The sequence below is a fragment of the Castor canadensis genome, chromosome 5 (assembly GCF_047511655.1).
Source record: "Castor canadensis chromosome 5, mCasCan1.hap1v2, whole genome shotgun sequence".
NCBI classification, from domain to species: domain Eukaryota; kingdom Metazoa; phylum Chordata; class Mammalia; order Rodentia; family Castoridae; genus Castor; species Castor canadensis.
Genome location: NC_133390.1, coordinates 11,525,853 through 11,547,389, shown reverse-complemented (window position 1 = coordinate 11,547,389; position 21,537 = coordinate 11,525,853). Strand labels below are relative to the sequence as shown.

The 21,537-nt window shown below is 47.9% G+C and overlaps 1 protein-coding gene across 3 annotated transcripts in view; it reads right to left on the bottom strand.

Moving 5' to 3' along the window:
- Positions 1-21,537, bottom strand: part of Urb1 (URB1 ribosome biogenesis homolog) — a 65,616-nt gene that overhangs the window by 24,013 nt on the left and 20,066 nt on the right. Inside the window, exons 1-16 of one of the 3 annotated variants that reach the window (XM_074072807.1) lie at positions 20,268-21,526; positions 20,006-20,143; positions 17,137-17,310; positions 16,181-16,310; positions 15,409-15,525; positions 14,122-14,234; positions 12,343-12,462; positions 10,581-10,697; positions 10,036-10,174; positions 9,122-9,292; positions 7,993-8,186; positions 6,271-6,480; positions 5,447-5,626; positions 3,273-4,128; positions 1,906-2,107; positions 1,159-1,345 (exon numbers count right to left, since the gene is read on the bottom strand). In XM_074072807.1, the coding sequence (XP_073928908.1) occupies positions 1,159-1,345; positions 1,906-2,107; positions 3,273-4,128; positions 5,447-5,626; positions 6,271-6,480; positions 7,993-8,186; positions 9,122-9,292; positions 10,036-10,174; positions 10,581-10,697; positions 12,343-12,462; positions 14,122-14,234; positions 15,409-15,525; positions 16,181-16,310; positions 17,137-17,310; positions 20,006-20,068 (2,973 nt within the window). In that variant the 5' untranslated portion in view covers positions 20,069-20,143; positions 20,268-21,526. Of the gene's footprint in view, positions 1-1,158; positions 1,346-1,905; positions 2,108-3,272; positions 4,129-5,446; positions 5,627-6,270; positions 6,481-7,992; positions 8,187-9,121; positions 9,293-10,035; positions 10,175-10,580; positions 10,698-12,342; positions 12,463-14,121; positions 14,235-15,408; positions 15,526-16,180; positions 16,311-17,136; positions 17,311-20,005; positions 20,144-20,267; positions 21,527-21,537 lie in introns of those variants that run through there. The other 2 variants (XM_074072808.1, XM_020165702.2) reach the window with 2 other exon arrangements.

Below are 21,537 nucleotides of genomic sequence, written 5' to 3'. Positions count from 1 at the left end.
AGAGTTTAAACACCAGTCACAGACTCTAAGACTATTAATGAAATTTTATACCATGCATAAATGAATAACTCACATACGTATGCTACCTTCAGAATATTAATTAGTTCTGTGCAAAAATATAACATTTTTAAAAGGGGATACGTTAATAACAGAATAATGGTGGATAATTCTAAATTTTATGAAAACTATCACCCCACAGACCAAAAAGTTTAATGAAACCCAAGCATAAGAAAACTGAAGAAAAAAACAAAAAACTGCACTGAGGTACATCATTATCAAATTGCTTTAAAAAATTCTAAGTTATTTTTTAAAATCCTAAAATTAAGTAGAGGAAAAAAAAAAAACCCACAAAGACACAGAGGAACAAAGATTACAATAACAGGTTTCTTACTGGAAACCAAGCAAGCCAGATGACAGTAAAGTAACACTTTCAAAAATACTTAAGGAAAAAATAAACCATCATCTTACAATTTGAAACCCAGTGAACTCTATCTGACTCATTCTGACCCAAACATATTATAGGAAAAGTAAAATTATAAGCTAACATCCCTTACATATACAGAAACAAAAACTAAGCAAAATATTAGCTAATCAAATCCAACAACATACAAAAAGAAAACATGATGAAGTAAGGTTATCTCAGGAATGCAAGGTTGGTTTAACATTCAATTAATAAACTTCGCTTTACTTTTTGGCAGTACTGGAGTTTGAACTCACGCTTGCTAGGCAGGCACTCTACCACTTGAGCCTATTTTTGTGTATGTTGGGTATTTCTGAGATAGGATCTTGCTTTTTGCTCAGTTGGCCTTGAACCACAATCCCTCTGATCTCTGCCTCTCAAGTAGCTAGGATTAAGGCATGAGCCACCAGGGCCTGGCTAAACTTCACCTTATTGACAGACCAAAAAAAAAAAAAAAAGACAAGACATCTGGTAGATGCAAAGAAGCAGATGACAAAATCTAGCATCCACTACTGATAAAAAATGGCTCATCAATTCAGGGGTTGCCCCACCTGCCACACTGCCCCTAGAAACAGTCCTTCTCATTTCCTGCCAAGCCACATTCATGCTATATGGCTGCACTGCCTCTGTAAAGCTTGGTTGGTCTAGTTCACTATCGCTTAAAAAGATAGTCAGAATTGCTAAGAAAAGACACCTACCAACAACTTGCTTAGTCTGAGCAGCATGTGCTTCTCTTGATCCTGGATACTGTCACCTCCTGGCTCGCTACCACTGAAGGACATAAGCAACCACTGCACACAGGACTCCAGGAGGGTCTTCCTCCAGGCATGCAGCTCTGCTGCTGACTCCTCTAGGGCTGCTGAGACAGAGTCTGCCACCATCCAACTGCAAGGGATACCAGAGTCCAGACTTAGAGGTTGTGATACAACACTGCAAAGGCCCACATGGGACAGACATCCCAAGGTCTGCTCTTCACTTTTACTGGAACATTAAAGGTGCATCAAACTGTTCATATAGCCAACAGCACAAGCACACAGAGAAAGGGCAGGTCTGTGCAGACGCTCTATATCAGGGTCTCTCAGCCTCCGCACTAGTGACGTGGGGGCTGTCTTGCCAATACAGCTTATTTAGCAGCACTCTGGCCTCCTCTGCCTTCTGATGCCAGAAGCCACATCTGTCACCCCAGTCATAACAATGAGTAAGTCACACAGTGCCAAGCATCCCCCAGAGAAACCACCCCCAGCCAGTTCACCACCACCTCTCTCAGGGAGTCAGACCTGGCTGTCTACTTGCAAAAATGCATCCTCGGCCAGGATGGCAGGAAGGAAGAGCTCCCATTGGGACTGCCACCTCACTGAATGGCACAATGGGAAGGCAGCCATTTTCACTAACTCACTTTATACATTCTAAAGGGAAAAGAGAAGCTAAGAGGGGAACAGTCATACCTCTCTCGACTGCCTGGAGTCTGAAGCAAGCTGGGCAAGTGGTCCATGAGCACACGCAGATCTTTGGCTCTCGCAAATGGAACCAGCTGGGCCAGGACCTCCTGGTGCAGCCCAGACTCAGGGCGCCCATCAGTACTGAGAAGCTGGTCCTGCAGCTGTCTCCACAGGGCCTTCCTCAAGACAGGAATGACAGCAGAGGACACTAGAGCACAGACACAAAGCAGAGGTCATTGCACATACTGGTGGACTCAGCCAGCTCAGACCAGCTCACAGGAGCTGATTGCTCTCTATTTGGGCATTATGTGACCTAGGTGAAGTCACTCTGGCAGCCTGAAATTGGCCATCACAGGAGTACTAACACCAAGCAAACTGGCAAATATTACATCACTCTCCCCCAAGACCCCACTATTAAATCTTTGGGAGATTTAATAGTGGACCAATCTCAATGGTCAGCCCTCCTAACAGATGCTCTTCAGCCTTTGTGTGCCCTGAATACAGACCATGGCTCTAACTTCCCAAGATCATGAGAGCTGAAGTTCTGAACTCTTATGTATATCATTCTCCAAAGGCACAGGACATGACTGGGCAGGTGGCTCAGGAGAGGGACATCTAGAGCAATGGCCAGCGGGCTCCTATCTGCAGAGCTGCCTTATACTTTTTTTTTGGTGGTACTGGGGTTTGAATTCAGGGCCTCAGGCTTGCTAGGCAGGTGCTCTACCACTTGAGCCATTCTGCCAGCCCATTTTTGTGTTGGGTATTTTTGAGATAGGGTCTCACTAGGATTACAGGCATGAGTCACCAGTGCCAGGCCCTGCCTTACTTTTTAAAGCACCTGTCACCACTGATAAAAAATTATGCAAAACACAGGCAAAGCAGTGAATGAAAAAAATCATTTGTGCAATCACTGAAACAGAATTAAATTAAATGTTGAGGAAATCAGTGTCAAACATGAAACCCAGCAGGTGGAGAAAAAGCTGCTCTCATGTTGCTTTAATACACATGACACAAACTCACCATGTCTCCTGAGGCAGTGAGGTGTGATGAGACATAGGACGGCTTAGCCCCAAATGACTCCCTCTACTTAGTAAGACACAGACAACCCCAACCACTGCCCATCCCAACCCACTTCACATAGGAATTGACAGGATATGGGGGCTATGCCTCACTTCACAATGCTGAGAGACCAGAGAGGTGTTGAGAATTTTTCAACCCTTGTCAATACTCAGAGCTGCTCAGACCCTAGAGGAAGAATGGAACTAAGCCACAGCCAAGACCGGGGAGTGGAAGGGTTCAAGAACCACATGCAGTTCATCCCCCTGGCTTCTCCAACCTACAACCCCATTATACAAAGCCAGCCTCTCCCTTACCTTTGGCTGGCCGTGTGAAGGGTCCTTGTGTCCTGTGCTGGAGGTACACATGGACAAGGGGGAGGAAGTCATCCAGGTCCTCTCTCAGGCTGAGCCCTGCACTGGCTTGCCCACACCACAGCTCAAATCTTAGCAAGTGGGTGCAGCTCTGCTGAAGCAGCAAGCCAGCAATGTCAAGGGTGGCTCGCGTCCTCCGGATCAGGCAGTAGTCAAGCAAGTCAGTTGCCACTACGGGGGCCAGCACGGGGTCTCTCTGCAGAGTGTGAAGGAATGTGGTGTCCAGCTCATCCACGGACAGCACGGGGAGCAGAGCTCCGAGGCCTCGCACATACTCGGAGGACCAGAAAAGCTCCCCGCTATGCAGCTGATCCTGGGGGCTGCTAGCTAAGAGCTGCACCAGGGTCTTCCCAAGAGTGCTCAGGTGTCGCTCTTTCCCAGGGAACTCTGGGGGTCGCTGGGTCAGCAGGTAAACCTCAGGCAGGCCCAACAGTGCCAGGGTGATCTCACGGAGCTGTGCACCTTCCATGTACGGATGCAGTTCCCGCAGGGCCGCCAGCTGTGGCAGGCTCTTGGAGGATGATGTGGCTTGGCCTGTGCTCCTGGCTCGCAGCTCTCGCAACACGCTTTGGGTGATGGCCTTCAAGTACTTGACCAGGAGGCCCAGCCGCCCCATGCTGCGGAGGATCGGGGCACTTGCCACCAACAGCTGAAGGACCCCTGCACTGAAGTGGGCAGCCAGAAGCTTCACAAGAATGGGGCTAAGCATATGAGGGGGCAGGGCCTGCTGCTCCAGGGCCAGAAACCAGCCCTCCAGTGTGGGGTGTCTGAGGATGGCTACCAATACGTCCTCCAGCGTCTGAAAGACAAGGACAGGTACAGACTGCACACAAGGCACCAAGCCAGGGACAGACCAGTCACTAGGAAGCGTTTGCTGCTATTGGTGAGGCAGAGAGCAAAGTGGTTTTGCTAACTCACCTCTTCCACATCCAGGTTCACTGCAACTCTTAGGGGCTCACAGTGTTGGATTGCTACCTCACCACAGCACTGCAGAACTGCCAGACTGCAAAAACGTCTCCCATCATGGGATGTGGTAAGTGCCCCCCTCCCAAGTCAGAGTGACTAAAGAATCCAGCTGGAGTGGACCAGTGTGGTAAGACTGCTGTCCCCACCCAATGAAAACAAAGGCCATGTAGAAACAACAAAATGTGAATCAGTCACCCCTTGTCTCTCTTTGGTGGTCTTGCCCTCCTAGGAAAATCTGGCAAAGGGACATGGGTGTCTCCTAACAAGTGGGGCAGAATGGTCACAGCTTAGACCACGTCTGGGATTAACGTCACTGAGAATGTCCACAATAGCAAACTGAAGCTAATCCTGTTACCACTTTCAGAAGAATACCAGGTCTCAAGTGACCCTGAGAAGTAAGTTTTGGCCTTAACAACTAAGTGAGTTTGAAGCACTAACCAGAAAGCAGCCAATACCCTTGGCAGTTAGAGGATGAGTTGGCCCAGCTGTCCTACACAGCCTTGCTCAACATGAGTCTTGGCCAGGAAGTTCCACCAGTCGCCAGGGACAGAATGGGTTTTCTTATCTTATTCATTCTTGAGAGAAGGAAAGAGCCAATCACCCTTCCCAACAGAGCTTTGCAGCTAGAAACACAGAAGACACCTCCCAGAAAGCCAATGAGGAGATCAAAGGAAGAAGTATCCATTTCAACAAGACTGTGAAATGAAAAACATACTTGTCTCCTGAAGCAGTAAAACAGCATCATGGCACACTGTGAGGAAAATCTCCACCTGGTCAATTAAGTCTGCTGTGCAAGAGTGACAGGAGACAGACTGCTTCCCACACACCTGGTCTGTAGAGGCCTCCACCACCCAGCCCAGCCAGCACAGGCTGCACCAACTCAGAGGAGAGTGCTCGCCTGCTCCCAACAGGCTCAGGGCAGAGGCTCAGGGGCAGCAGCCTGGGAGGGGAAATGACTGTGAGGAGCTGCTAGGAGGATGGATGTTATCCCTGGGCAGGGGTCACAGATGACTTTCAGTATCTCTGCTGCAGTTTTCTGCATTGCTCTTTGGTGAACACATTTTTAAAAATCAGAAGTGGAGAGAAAGCCATTATCCATGACTTTATGGGAAAAGGATGAACAGGCTGCCTGTAGAAAAGGGAAGTAGTACCTGGTCATTGGCTAACTCCAGCGAGGCCATGGAATCCATGTCCAAGAATAGGTCAGATTGGGAACGGGCAGCCTCACACTTCTGCTGGTTCTGGGCATCCAGCTGCTCACAGTGAACAACCAGGCGAGTGAGGAGATCCAGGAAGAGCTGCAGAAGGGGGGGGCCTGCACTTCTGCCCAGCTGTGGGGATGAGAGCCACATGAGCCTTAGCTGGGAAGGACTGATGGTCATCAGAACAGTGACTGCCAGGTCCCTGTGTCATCAGAAGAGACTTGACAGGTGAGCTGAAGTGGCAAAGCCTTACACTCAGTGTTTCTAAGTGCCCATTCCATCATCTTGAGTCACCTCTCAACAAGGGACTCATCTTCCCAAATCCTGATGAAATACAAAGGTGTATTTGGCTAGAATGAGGCGAACAGGCCAGCCTCAAAGCCTAAACTGAAGATCTATAAACGTCATTAGGAAAGCACTCAATAGCGCCTAGTGAATTAACAAACTCATGAAAAGAGGGAATCAGCCACGTCACTGATGCAGGCTCCCACAGGAAGGGCCCTGTCCTGCTTTAAGCTGGGAGAGGCCGCATCTGGCTCCTGTCTGCCAACGTGGAGAGAACAGCCTTGTCCCTGCACATCTGCTCAGGGACAAGAGGGGGCAGTGCAGGAGCAGCAGAGCTGGGAATCCAGGCTCCTTAGTCACCAGCTTGCCCTGAGGCCTTGGGGGCCATAAAAAAAATCTTGTCCTTAAGTGTGGACCTGGCTCAGAGAAAGCCATGCTCTCTGAAGGTGGAAGGTTAGGAGCATGGGGACTGGAGGGACATTGCTGACCTGGCTGAAGTTCTCCACAGTGCTTCTGAGGTAGAGCAGCACCTGCTTGGCAGAGCGCAGAGCCTGGTGCAGGGCGAGGTGCGGAAGGGCATCCTGCAGCTGTGTCTGAACACACTCGTCCCCGAGTGTCTGGCTCTCATAGGCTGCCTGAAGCAGGGCGGAGAAGCAGGAGGCTGAGTGGGGAGTGTAGGGCACAGGGCTACTAAACACCTGAGGGAGACAGCAAGAGACAGGAGGGAAAAGACAAATAATCACAATGTAAAGGTTGCTGGTAAGACAGACCGGGGAGAGCACCCAACAAGGGACACTACATGGTAATCATGTCAAATTAGAAAATGCAAGGCCATGTGCATTTTATTTAAGTGAATATCCCAACACTACCAGGCTACCATATCTTACTAGGGTGCATTCATGTTGGTGGGATGCTAGGGCACCCAGCAGAAGTAGGAATGGTCCTGCAGTGCCAAGGGAGTCCCATGCTTCAGAGGTGGGACTTTCATCACAGAAGTCCCAGGATGAGTTGCTAGAAACCACAGTTCCCAGTGGACCTCACACTGTGAGCTACTTGCCTCCCTAAGACCCTCAGTCATAATACCTTGTCAAAAAAGACAAGAATGTCAGAGGGACAGAACAAAGACAACTTTCTGAGGCATTCCTGCCTCAAACAAAAGTTGTTCACTCTTCTAACATAATCCCAAACTGTTTTTAATCTACCCCCCACTCCTATTATGTTAACTCCAAATATGTGACTTCCTTAGACTAATAAGCTTGAGGTCACAGGTGCCCTGAAGCTCAGTGGTTCTCAAAGCGTAGTCCCAGGAAAGGTGTGGCAGCAGCACTACCTAAGACGGTGTGAAAATGCAAATTCTCAGGCTCCCACCTGCTGAGTCACACTGTGGGGATGGGGCCCAGCAGCTGAATGTGAACAACCCTCCCTAGGAAGGTTCACACATCCTGCAGGGTGAGCCACCAGAGGATACACGTGGACTTTAGCAACCAGGAGGGACGGTACTGACCTTCCGTCAGCTCCACACTACCTGCAGTCTGGCTGTAACCTTGGCCTCTGTATGGAGGAAGGTGGCAACAGCCAAACTGCCTAGACCAAACCCTGCTCTGCACCTCGGTTTCCCCATGTGTATAAAGGTGGAGAGTCTTTACCTATTTCTCAACTGGCAGGTTAAATGGCTGAAAATACATGATACAAAATAAACAGACAAAACACATCTTCCTTGGGCTATCATTCTCAAGTGCAGCTGACTCAAAGAATCCACAAAATTCCACAGCAAAGTTAACTTTCTGCCCCACATGATTCTACAAATGTGCTGCACAGGAGCCACTATGCGTTCCCAGCTTTAACAGAGTGGAGCCTGCTGGGGCCTCAGGTGTGACAGCTAAGCCTGGTAAGACTTGGTATATGCCAAGGGCTGCAGAAGGTAGCATGATAAATGTGTCCCAAATCGTTCAGTAAGGAAAAAAGAGGAAAGGCAACCTCTTGTCCCAAGCTGAAGCAGATTGGCCAATTGTCACCAGGGAGCTGGTGGAAAACTGAAGTGTATGGCGCATCGTCCTTTGTCTCAGTCACATCAGAGCAGCAGCCGGGATACTACTCAGCTTCCTCTCAACAGTGAGGAAGTCTGAAGGGTAAGAAATCTCTCCCTGCAACTCTAGCCACACAGCTGGCCAAGGAAGGCCCCCTTGGCAGGAGCAGGGACTGCAGCTCACCCTGGCCTCCCTGGCTTGCTCTGGGATCCAGAGGCTGTAGTATCTGCTGAACAGGGAGAGCTGTTGGCAGCAAGGTGAGCCTTGAGGCTCAAACTTGTCATAAGCCTGGAGCAGAAGACACAGAGCCAGGGGGTCCCTCTGGGTGTGGAGGAGGTCAGTCAGTACTGCTGTCAGATATGCCACGATGGTCTCTCCTGCAGAAGAACAAGATGCATGAGGGAAGACGCCTGCTAGAAATGCCCTTCTGGAATCCAACACCATCTCCTCCTACATAAATGCAATATAGACCCAGAAAACTTCATGCCAACTCCACATGGGTTCACATGCCCACAGGGGAAGACAGGGGCTACTACAGTGTCCTAGGCTCCACTTTATTAACAGACAATACATGGTCAGACATCAAGTCCTGAGGACCACAGGTACAGTCCCAAGCATCAAAGAGGCATCCTAAACCCAGGACCTGCCAGGGTTCACCAATCCCTTCTCTCTGCATGGCACAAGAGCCTCTCCTACAGGCTGGGCAGAACCACATGCCAGGGTTAGTCTTCTAGTAGTAACATCCTGCTTAACCATTCCCTCTCTTCCAAAGTGACTCTAGAAGCCCATGTTGAGATGACACAGCGATAAAACAGGGACTCATGGGCTACCTCCTAAAGGACAACACCCAGAAGAGAAACCTGGCCTGGCCTAGACACTGACAAAAATCAGAAAACTCTAAATCACTGATATGTGGGGACTTTTTTGTTACAGCAGCAAGGCCCAAGCTCACCAAATTAATTACACTACTGTGGCCTATGGGTGCTTCCTTGAGTCAAAGCTGGCTAGAAAACCCAACAAGCATATGAAGCCTTTTGCCTTATCATCAAGACATCAAAAATGGATAGTGAGACATCAGTGTGACATCTGGTGTTTGTGAAGCCAAGCAAACACATTTTTCATACTCCTCCCTCAAGCAACCACTCTCGCAACAGCCTCAAGATCTGACCCTGCACTGTGAGTTCCATGGTCAGGTAGCCGTCACTCTGGAGGGTTTTCAGACAGTGTCCCGAACCATTAAGAGTCCCATCTCCCAGCCCCCACTGACCCAGCTGACCTACTGCAGCTGGAGTGTCCTGACTGTACACAATACCTGCTTCATTTTCTGTCCCAAGGAGCAACTTATTCCTGGCTTCCAGGGCTGCAGGAACCACAGCACTGAACGGGAACGTGAGCAGGACCATGTCTTCACTTAATGAGAACCCAATCTCCTCATCCAAGCCTTCGCTGCCCTCTACCAGGACATCCACCATGTCAAGCACATCTGACACAGAAAGGGGGAGTTCAGATGAGGCAAGTGTCACCAAAGGACCTCACAATAAACAGCCCACAGGGAGGGAGAAGCAAGAGCATATTTGCAAAAAAAGAGAAAAAATACACCTAAATTTCTCTCAGGGAAAAAAATGCTTTATACAGCTTGATCCTAAGCAGATGAAGGCATTGCCCATGAAGGCTTTACAATCTTTATCTGATAAAATGCAGGCTCTTCAGCTCAGTTGATAACAGGATAAAGTTTCTTCAAGTGACAGAAGCAGCCCAGGAACTTTAGATATTCAGGCAAAAGAGCCAAAATGTGAGAGAGTTAAAGCACAAACCACAGCCAGGTCTGGGTTCAAATCCTGATTTTGCTATGCAGTAGCTGTACAAGCTGGAGCAAATTACTTAACCTTTCTGTGCCTCAGCTGCCTTAGCTATGTAGAAAAAGAGGACAATAATACCTTCCTCCCTTTTGAGGTTTACATGAGTTAAGTCTTGTGAAGAGCTTAAAACAGGACCTGGCACATAGTAAACACTTCACAAATAAAAATAATCCAGCAAGTAGTTTCTACACACATTTCCCATTATGTAAACAAACAAGGCAAACCCATCTTCATAGCAGGCTGACCTTTGACAGAAAGACACGGGGCATCTGCACTTTGCTGAGGACATCAGTGCAGTTCTTGTTCTGTCTAACCTGCTGCCACGCTCACTGTTCACACCAGCCATGCAGTAGGGCGAGGCACCTACCGTCAATGTGGGAGATGGGAATGCTGACATCATCCGTGTCCTGCCTCCCCACAGAGGCCTGCAGTGTGCTGGCTTCTTGGACAAAGTCAGCTGCTCTGTCTGTGTATGGATAGGGATTCACCACCAGCGTCAATAAAACCTGGGCATGAAAGAGCCATGTGAGAAACACTGAGATGGTTACAAGTGACATGTAACTTTCTGCTCCAGATCAAGGGAAGTGCTAACATGTTGGCTGTCCTTAGTAACAACAAAAATTTTATTGCCAAGATTTTTAAAAAAAACTTTTGTTGCACAGTTCAAAAACTATCTCCTCTTAACATGCTACTGCTTTTAGGATCCGCTTACTCCCACGTGCAAAGGAGCTTAACAGACATGCAGTAACGAATTCCTGTCTGGCAGGCTCCAAAGTTAGGGGACCATGAAACTCAGCCCATAGGGCGTGAGCCACCACAAGTGTCTTCCTGGCACTGGGCATCAATTCTGCTCAAGGGTACAGGAGTGTAATTGTCCCGGACATGCAACTCTGCTGGGGCACCTGTGCTTACACGTTCCAGAAACTGGATCACAGTTTCTTTGCTCTCTTCCACGGTGCTACCCAGGTGCTCCAGCCAGAGCTCCAGCTCCTTCCAGGTGTGCTCAAACACGCCTGTATCCCGCAGAATCTGTCAGCAAGCAGATGTGGAGCAAAGGTCAGCACAGAACCTACTTTCAGTGGGAGGTGCGGGGTTCATGCCACACCAGACCACGAGACCTGGAAGCACAAAGAGGTGAGCATGGCAGCCAAACATTACTCTGCAAGCTGCTGTTTCAAAGTGACAACCCCACTGTCCAGGAACACCAGGGAAAGAGGTTACGGCTGCCCCATCACAATGTAATTTCTTTTCCTCACTTCCTAAATTTGTAGTAAGAAGGGAAAAGATTCAGTTGCTACACAGAAGGGCTAGTTTTCTATCTGGATTTTCACAAAGATCCAGGTAAATGTCCAAGACTTATGCCTTATAGCAACTCAACCCTTGGCCTGTAGGAAATTCTCCAAGGAGCTAGTCACATCACACCATTTGGATGTGGCACCTCAAGACTCAGATGTGGGCAAGAAGCTTCTATTTCCACCAGAAAGAGCATGGTATGAGGCAGGATCTGAATGTGCAGTGTTGAGTAAGCCATATCCCTGCTAATGACCTCCTGATGACGAGACTTGGGGGCTAAGCAGCAACACTGTGCATCAAAACCCTGAATGCGATGCTTCCACTTTTGTAGCTAGCAGCCATGAAATCTGGCTGGGGTAGGGTCTACAGTTGCACTGCCTATGAGGAGAAGGCAACGTGGAGGCAAAGACTCAGGCAGCCACAATCTTTAAGCAGCTCCGGGGGGAAGGCAATGAGATTACCAGCTCTTCAAGTAAAGGTGACAGTCACATCTTTGCATCCTAAAAATAGTGAATGTGACTCATATAGCACCCACCATGTTCACATGTCTGCTGCACAGCAGAAACGAGGCACAGATGCATTACTGCCACAACCCTGGAAAACCAAACAGCACGGTATCCAAAAGAGACAAGCGCACTGAGTCCTCCTCCCTCCATGATTCAGAATACCTGCCCTGTGGGTCACAGACAAGGTCAAAAGGCCTAAAAGTCTCAGAGAAGGCCCATAGTCCAGGAATGTGGGAAGAGGCATAGCTAACAACAGTTCCCCAAAGAGTGGAATACAGTATTTATTGTGCCTGTAATGTGCTACAACTTTAATCACACTTAATCTTCTCTGTCACCCTATGGTTTTATTACCCTCCATTCACCATGGGAAAACTAAGTTCAGAGAGTACCCTCTCTCAATATCACCTTGGAAGGAGTAAAACCAAGGTTCAAATCTAGGAATCAGAGTTCAAAGCCCATGATTTTAACCACTTCACTATGCTGCCTCTCAGGAATGCAATTAAGTTTAACATACACCACATTAAAACCTAAAACTTTTTATTTAAAAATTTATGGGGCCAGGTGTGGTGGTTCATACCTGTAATTCCAGCTATACAGAGGGCAGAGGTAGGAGGAATACAGTCCGAGGCTGGCCCCTGGGCAAATACTGTGAGACCCTATCTGAAAAATAAACTAAGCCAAAAAAAGTTGGGGGCAGGGCTTAAGTAGTAGAGCACCTGCCTGCCAAGTATGAGGCCTAAGTTCAAACCCTAGTACTGCAAATAAACAAAATATATTAAAGTTTACTACTGTCCTAATAAATCCTGAACTCAAGCTACTATAAGGAAGAGCCACTCGAACAAGTTCAGACTTGGAAACTAGTAGAAAACACTGACCTTCACGATCAGAAGTTTGGTGGAAGACTTGAGGTGTAAATGGCTACTGGTCACAAACATCTTCATCAGTAAGTAAAACACGGATCGGTCTCCTCCAATAATTTCTGCATCCGGGCCTTCCTACAGTTTGAACATGATTATATGTCTTCAACATATATAGTTATATACATAAAATTTTAGCATATAATTACATATTATAAAAATAACAAGGGCCACTACTTGTGGAGCAAACAGGCAACTGCATGCCCAGAACACTCCCAGGCTCTTCACCCCATCTTGATTTAACTACCAGTCAGATCCCAGTCCTGGGATATACATAGAGGGAGCCTCAAGGTGAGGTAACTCATTCAAAGCCACACACAACACTGTGGTGATGGAGTCACAACAGCAAGCACAGGCAGCCCTCTCCACATGCCTACACTCTGGGGTCCTGACCACTTCACTTCAACTCACTTCATCCTCCCTCAACTTGGGGAGGTGGCACAGATGTTACCCTATCTGACATGAGGAAATTGAGGACCGAGCTCAGTGCAGATACTATGCACTCAATGGATGAGGAGGTACCCTGGGTTGCCTGAAACCATCCAAATCTGCACTAGTTGCAATGCATCAGGATACCAGAGTGAATATAATCCACTCCCTAGGCATGGTATAGGCCCCTAAAAAGGCTTCTAGGCTTTGAACACAGGCCTCAGAGAAGTGCGTGGAGCTCCAGTTCACCCACATTCACTGTTAACTCTCTGTGCTTTGCAGGGAAGATGCCCCTGAGCTTGGGTGCACCTGAGCACACCAGCAGATGCATCCTACAGAATCATAATGTGGGTGCAGGCTGTGTCTTAATACCAGTTCTTCCACATTAAGAGGCCTCTCTTCACTTTCCACCTAAATCATCAACATCCTTTGGCCCAGCTCAGCTGGCATGAAAATTAATCAGCAATATCCCACCTGTTGCTTTGTGGGATGGAGGCAGTGACCTCAGAGCATGGCATATGTACTGAGAGCAGGGCTCTGGGCAGCACTGCTGGTCCCCATCCTGGACCCACCACGTTCATTTGGGGCCTTGTAGAAGTGTCTTAACTGCTCTGTGCCTCAGCGTCTTGACTTTACACAGTGTGAGCTGAGGCACCATGCAAAGCACATGTATGCACCCTGAAATGTGTAAGTTCTCAGTAGGAGCTATTCCCAACTCCACTGTAGAGAAGCTGAGAAAGGGGACTTCATGGGATGATCCACAGACGCCAGTGCCACAGCACTCTTAGGCCTTTCTGGAAACATCACATGTATAAATGCCAGCACTCATTTCTAAGCTACTGGTTCCATATGGAAATCATACATAAGATTAAACCTTTTAAAGGACAATCTAAGCTACTGAGACGCACACTAAGACAAGTTTGAGTTTGGTTGTCATTTCCCCCTCATTGCACAGAACAACTAGTGCAGCACCTGGGGCTCACAGCCACAGGTGAACATTGGTTACATCCTCAGCGTCTCTGTACGAGTCAACATTGTGTTCTCCTAGAGTCCTGAAGATGCTACAGAAGATACAGACACTGCCAGTCACATCTGCTGCCTTTTCCATCAGCCTCAGCTCTCTGCTGGCATAGTGTCTATTCTCATCTTTGTCTTAAGTCCTTCCAGAATGAGGACAAAGGTAACAGAATGTATTTTCTTTCTAAAAACATTTTAAAATGGTAAGAAAAATGTAAAAGAGTTGAGACAAAAGCCAACAATCCTAGCAGCTTAGAGAATGACAGAAGACTGGAGATCTAGGCTTCCTACCTGTGCCTTTAACCACAAGAATTTGTTGGCAGGCAGTTCCAGGGCCACCTTCAGCATGTGGTGCTGCAGAATGGGAGGGACCTCCTCACGAAGGCCCTGCTCAGAGATGACACCTGTGGATGAAGTGAGGAAAACAGACAAAGTCACCCAGAAGTGGATGCCCAGCAACTGCTGCCCTGGCCCACAGGCCCAGAGAAGACAAGACAAAGGAGGGACGTGGGTCTGTTCCTCCTTATCCAGCTGTATGACGCACACCTTACCCACATTCTCCGACCCCAGTCTATCCAAACCACTCTTGCTCATAATAACCCTTCCCTACCACTCAGCCCACGCTGATCCCATCCCACACCTAGAATCACACTACACATGGGTGGTGCCCCTTGTATGGTGCATAGGCCTTGCTGCTCAAATTGCAGGCATTCTGTGGACACAGACTGTGGCCACTGAGCCTTATTCTCTAGCCTGGTCTCCGAGTCTCTCCTTTGTTTGGGAAGCACACAGCTACTCAGTCCTAAAAGGTCACACACTGTAAATTTCATGTTCCCACTGAAAAGAGAACCTTTCACCTTCAAATGAGTACAAAGCTAATTACTGCTCTTGAAAATGATGTTTCAAGAGCTTATATAAAATTCCAAGAGTGCTACTTTTGCAAGTCTTCTTTTGTAAGCCCAACTGTAAAATCGATTTTATTAGGCAAACTTGACCATCAGGGAGCCATGATTAGACAAGCATAATGAGATGTTGTTTGAACATGACTCACTGAGGTAAAACTCAAGGTAACCATGTCTGAAGTTCCTCCTCATGACGGGGCTCTTTTTTACTCTACACTCTGTGCCCCTGCACCTTTGAAAGGGAGCTGAGAATAAGCATGATATGACCTGGTTTGTGCACTATCCACAAAAGGGCACTTAGGCTGATGGCTTTCCCTTTCCTCACCGTCACTGCTTATGTTAAGTGTTCAAATAATATTTACTTATGGAAACCCAGCTATTTGGAAAATATTGGTCCAAATATAACTAATCAGGTTAGGGCTGACAGACTGGCTCAAGTGTGGTAGAGTGCCTACGTAGCAAGTGTGAGGCCCTGAGTACTGCCCCAGTACTGCCACAACAACAACAACAATAAAAAGAATAGAAAAAGTAACCAGGCTGCAGATCATGCACACAGGTAAACTTCCAGCCAGTCTTCCTGATTCTCGGCTCTAGGGCTCAGCTCTGACTTATCAGCACTTCCTTCAGCCCCACTGACTGATGCAGAGGAGGCTCACCTGCAGTTCCTGAGACCCACCTTTCAGGAGTTTGCTGAAGTCAAAGTTGTACTGCATTACCATGATGGGGACCACCTTTTGGTAAAGACATATGACCTGGAGGAGAACAGCTTTCAAAAGGATAGTTTCTGCATCGTCTGCACCAAAAAAAACAGTTTGAATTAGGAAACTTACTTGTTCTGTCCTCCATCAACGTAGCAGCCAAGCCACATCTGACACATCCCAGTCAGCTGCAATGCTGAATGCAGGCTACAGACTGATCCCCACATTGGCGTCAATGTGGTAAAAAAGGTTAGAACTGTGAAAGCACCTGGGTTTAAGTTCTGTTTCGTTGCTATGGCCTTGGACATAGTACAGCTACCCTGCCTGTTTTTTCATGTCCTCATCCGAGCAGTGGGGACACAGCAGGGCCCACCCACACAGGCTGCTCTAAGGATTAACCAGGACCTAGACACAGACTACCTCCCAGTCAATAGTACATTTTAATACAAGGGGGCCATGCAGCCCACCTCTATCTCCAGAGCAAACAAGAGTCCCCACTGCCTATTCACATGGCCCCTAGCCATCAAGTCTTCAGAGACATGTCTGTAAAAAGCCCAGGCACATTTCTAATATATTAAAACTCAATCTACAATTCCACTCTAATTTACCTCCCTGAGCATAAAAGGACATGAGATACATTCACAGCCAGAAGGACCTTGTAACAAAGAGTGCTTGAGGACGCTGTACATAGCAGTCCCACAGGCTACCTGCCATCTTTCTCCCAAACAGCAGAGGCCTCAAAGTACTCACTGCGCTGGACAGCCTCATGGGCAGCTGGAGTCCCAGCACCTTTTTTCTTCCCTTTCTCATCATCCTGTTTAATCTCTTGCTTTTTAAGTGACTGCCAGACCCACACAATAGTGTTCAGATCTGGCAAAATCTAAATGGGAAAAAGAAGCAAATAGTCAGTCATATTAAACAACGAAGAGAATAAATGAACTGAACGGGGGTGGGGGTGGGGGTGGGGGGGTGGATAAGCACATCTAGGCGTGCCTGAGTGTTAATGTAAGCAGAACACATGGGCATGAGTGTGCAAGAGAAAGACAGAAAGGCAGGGTGAGAACATGCCCACAGCCATTGTAAGCTCTGTTCTGCTGTGTAATTCTAGAACTGTACACACTGAGGATTTGGTGGTAAAATAGAGCTGATAATGAAAACGGACTCAACTCCTCCACCTGAGCCCAGCATCGAGATGAAGAAAGCTCCCTTACGACCCATTCCAGGGAAACTGCCCTGCTGACCTGGGCACACTGAGTGGCTAGCTGGTTTGCAGGTGCCTTGCCTTCTTTAGCAGCAGAACCAGTTAATTATAGAAGGGGTTCCCTGAGCCATCCGGACCCCTCTCACATGTGTGTGCAGCACAAAGCAAGGGGAAGGGGCACAACACAGCTTCTGATGATACTTGAGAGCCCTCCAAACCCAGAACCCTGCTGTTTCCATGGAAAAGCAAGCACTTCGTTTGAATTCCTATCTCAGCCAAGGACTCATACACTGTGCTCTAAGTGTCACACACACACAAGCCCACACGTGCATGGCAGTTTTATCAGCTGATCCTTAGCAGTGTGCCGTAACACTGCCCACCAGCCTCTCCCATCCTGCAGCCTCACAGACCTGTTCTTCAGCTCCCACCCTCTGTGCAGCCCTTCCTCCCTGCTGTGGTGTATGGTGAGGTCTGTGGGGAAACCTAATCCTGGACCTGTGCCCACCTTACTCAGGGCTTCTCTGAAGTGCTGCACGAATTCTTCCATCATCCCAGCTGTGTACACGCCTGATTCTTGCCATGCCTCTTTATTCAGGCAGTGGTCAACCGTTTTTAATGCTCTCTTCAAAATGAAGGAAATAAGGGATAGAGCTGTGTGTCTCACCGATGTGCTGTCCAGCTGGGAAGAAGAGAGTTAATCCACAGGTTACCTGGGAGGACAAAGAGGACAGATTTCCCAAGCCCTGCAAACTGGCTCTTCCCCCTGATTAGGTCAGTTAGAGGAAGCCCCGGGGACCTTGCCCCCAGACACCCTCTGTACCTTTCCTCAGCAGTTGCCAGGAAAGAAGTTGGTTTTGATTTATGAACTGCTCTTCAGTGAGCTGCCTCCCACCACCTAGCTGAGACATCTGCACTCACAGCACCAAGATCTCATAACCCATCACCACTGTTAAAATCAGTGTGCAGCATCAGGTGGGGAGATTGCACAAGGACACCCGGGTTCTTCAGGATGAAAAACCTCCCAACTCAATAGGCAACTGCTATATTTGGGATGCACCAGAGGTGCATGTGCTGTAAGCTTGGTCCCCAATGTGGTGTTACCGAGAGATGGTAGAACCTTTAAGAGGAGGGCCTAGTGGAAGGTGCTTAGATCATGGGGGTGCCATCCTCAGAGGAGATTAATGTACTTCCCATGGGACCCTGCTTAGCTTCTAAGAGAGCAGACAGTTACAAAAAGTCTGGTCCCTCACTAGTCGCCGGCTTTCTGTCTTAACACATGGTCTCCCTTCTGCACATACCCTATTTCCCCTTCTACCGAAACACCATGCTGTGACACAGCTAAGGGGCACTTGCCACAGACCAAAGAGTTGGGGCTAATCTTGGACTTTCAGCTTCCAAATTTGTGAGCTAAATAAATCTCTTTTCTTCACAAGTATCCAGCTGCAGGCATTTTGTTTTAGCAACAGAAAATGCACTAATACAACAAGTAACCCATACCATGGACCTCTGATACCCAGAGTTCTCTACTTCTATTCAGATGGTAACTGGGAGGGTCTTCAAAATCCTCACTGATTGCAGAGATTGAGTAAGGCTTAAGAACTTGTGATATTAACAAAATGAGGGAAAAGCCCAGGCTCTGGCCAGCTCTGGGAGCTCCTGGTATACAGAGAAGTATAGAGTCTTGGCCACAGCACACTCAAGCACAATGTGCATCTTTATAAGACCCGTATCTGGGATGCTGCAGATTCACAGTACATGGAAACAGGCCTTCTGGTTGACTTTTAGTTTAAGAACCTTGACAGCCCAGTGCCTCAGCATGCCCGTTAACTCAAGTTTCACTTTATGTGGACACTGAACACTTCAGGACATATGACATATTCTAAGCAATGATGGCTCCAGTGCTGCAACTCCTTCAGTGGCAGGCACCAACAAGCGTGCACACGGCACCTAGAGGACTAGAGCACAAAGCTCAACAGCCTGAGATCCTGCTCTAGCCCTCCTATTTCCCGTGTCCAGAATAAGCTAACTCTTCTCTTTCCGGTTCTAAAATGTAGGCTGTTAGAAAGTTCCCAGGCAACACTGTAAGGAAAGGCAAAAACAACCCACAATCGCAGCCCTAGAGCTGCATGCACTATTGGGCCCCATTCATAGGCAAACAGTCTCAGCTCTTGAGAAAGGCACTGGGCACAGGGGCAAGACTGGGGCTCGATGGACCCAGGCCTGCATAGGACGGCAGCCTCCAGGAGCAGAGAGAGCCAAGTCATTGTTTACTCTAAGTAACTCCATCCAGGGTATGGACACCCCTCTAAGGTGCACAATCCTTGTCCTGAGACAACACCATAAGAGGGGAAGTCAGCCTCAAAGGAGCTGCATTCGACATGTTCCTCTCAATGCGATTTTCCTACTAGCCCCTTAGGAAATATCAGCATGTCCCACAAAAAAGATGGGCAAGCTAGCCAGGTCCTCATTTTTCATATGATGATTTGGCAAACAGAACAAAAGACTTTTCTGCCTAATCTCTCAAAGGCCTCCTTCTCTCTGCTCAGCACAAACCCTGGATGAGGATCAAAAATCCCACTGCACAGCTTTAGGACTCCACACCACCTCACAGTGACTGTGCCCTCGACTACCACGGAGCCACTCAGGCCTGCGCAGTGCACCATGGCTGTTCCAGCCTCCCCAGAAGGATGGAGACGGTCTTCCGAATGCCTTATCTTCCCAGGTATGTCTTAGGCTACCTAGCAAGGCCCAGAACCAAAGTGTGCCAACAACTCATAGCCATCACCTACGCCCAGGATACTGTGATGAAAGATATATAAACCCCTCAGAATGTGGGTTCTAATGGGACCTGGGACCTCTAAAATAAATAGTGATGTGAAATTTAAGTATCGGAGCTTTCCATAAACATGTCCTCCAGAAATACCTGAAAATAGCAGATCCTCAAAGTAAATGTTCCCCAGAAATCTTAACACTATTCACTTGAACCAAGAAAGAAAGGATTTGCTGGCAAATTTCTGTCCCATCCTGTCCAGAAATGAAATTTTAATAAAGGAACTTCCTTTTCTTTGAGTCTAACATTCTCCCACCCCCAGGCAGGACTACAGAAGTGTGGAGAGATGTACAGGCCCCACCGTGTGCTGGAGCAGAGATGAGGACATGACACCAATCACCCTTGGAAGGAGGGGGCTGTGCTTCAAGATGTTTACTGCACGTGAGTGGAACTGAACTCATGGGCTACTTTAAATGAAGGCCAGTCCTGGAAGCCTCCCTGACAGAACAATCAAACAAAGCTGGGCTGGTAATCCCAAAGCAATCACACACACAGCCAGAAATTCAGCAGGAGAAAGTTCCACAAGTGGAACCCAAGCCCTTACATTTAATGCTTGAGTGAACATGATCTTATTGCACACCAGGGGCACTGTGGTCACCATCACCATTGCTAGGAGCCGTGGCAAGGGGATAAACTCTCTGGTCCACAGTGCCCGGGAAATCTCCGGCTGGGCCTCATAGATCTGGAAAAGGAGAAAAGAGACTTAGAGGGTGTCAGAGGAAATTTCTAAACCTGAAGTTCATTGTAGGCATCTAATGGTGAAGCTGCTGTAATCAAATAATTACAGTGATAAAGATCAGACTTACCACAAGGGATAGATTCTGAAAGATTAGCCCCCAAATCCAGTGATTATGTAAGTCAGGTCACAAGGCTGGCCATGACCAGAGCAGTGGCCTCCAAGGCAGAGCATGGCTGGCATCCAGAGAGCCCCTTAATCCTCTGATGGAGAAGATACCCCTGCCAGGACTATGCTAGTACTAACAATAGTCTCACTTGCCAGTCACTGCTGCCCCACAGGCACCAGAAGATCACATCATCCTTTTAATGCTTCACAACAGCCCTTTGGAGTAGGAACACTTAACAGTAAAAATGTGCTTATGGATGGCAAAACTGAACTTAAGTTAATTTTTTTCTGACCACGTGGCTAGTAAAAAACAAGAAAAGACTAGACTGGCGTCAGGCTGCAAACACCATACACTTGGCCCTTGCCAGCCCTGGAGGGCAGCACCAGAAGCAGCTCTCAGGAAGGAAGCTGACCATAGGACCACCCTCCTCATATGGGGGCAAGCTGCATCCTTCTCATCAGGAGATACACATGGGACCCTCAAGGAAAAGTTATAGGCTGCATGGATAAAGCTGGTTTACAGATAATACCAGGTCCAAACTGAGGCACAAGAAAACAATCCCAGGTATTTCACCAGTAGGCAGGCATAAATCAGAGAGAAAGACAAAGCTTAACCAAGCCAGGCTTTACCACCAAAGAACATACAGTAAGTACATCCCTAACCTGAAAGTCCCAAGCCCAAAGCTTTTCAAGCATCAAGATGGCACTGTAAAGTTTCCTACCTTGGTGCATTTTGGACTTCAGATTTCAGATTTCTGGGTCAGGGTTGCTCACCCACTAAAGTCCATGCAAATATTCCCAAATCTGAAAGCCTCTGAGATCTGAAGTCCTTTTGGTCCCAAGCACTGAGTGAGGGCCATTCAACCTGTACCTGCTCTGGCAGACGAGGGGATTCATGCACATCTACTTCAAGATTTCACAGCTTTAAGTTGCTCCAAGGACTTGAATCCAATCGTTAAACCATCGTATGGTTCAGACACTTCACTAATTCCAGCCTAACTGTGCTGAGATTCATGAAGAAGGCAAACTGGCTCCAGAGATGCAAAGGAGCAAACTTCAAAACTTATCTCAGGGGAAGCAAAATGCTCCAGTGGCCAAGATCATCCAAGTTCCATCACCTAAAGTCTCCCTTTTATCCCTGGGAAGTTTTCACACCGCATGTCACGATGCCCAGCTCTCCCCAACTCCTTATGCTCCACTCTCCCCTAGCTAACAGATTCTACATACTGTTT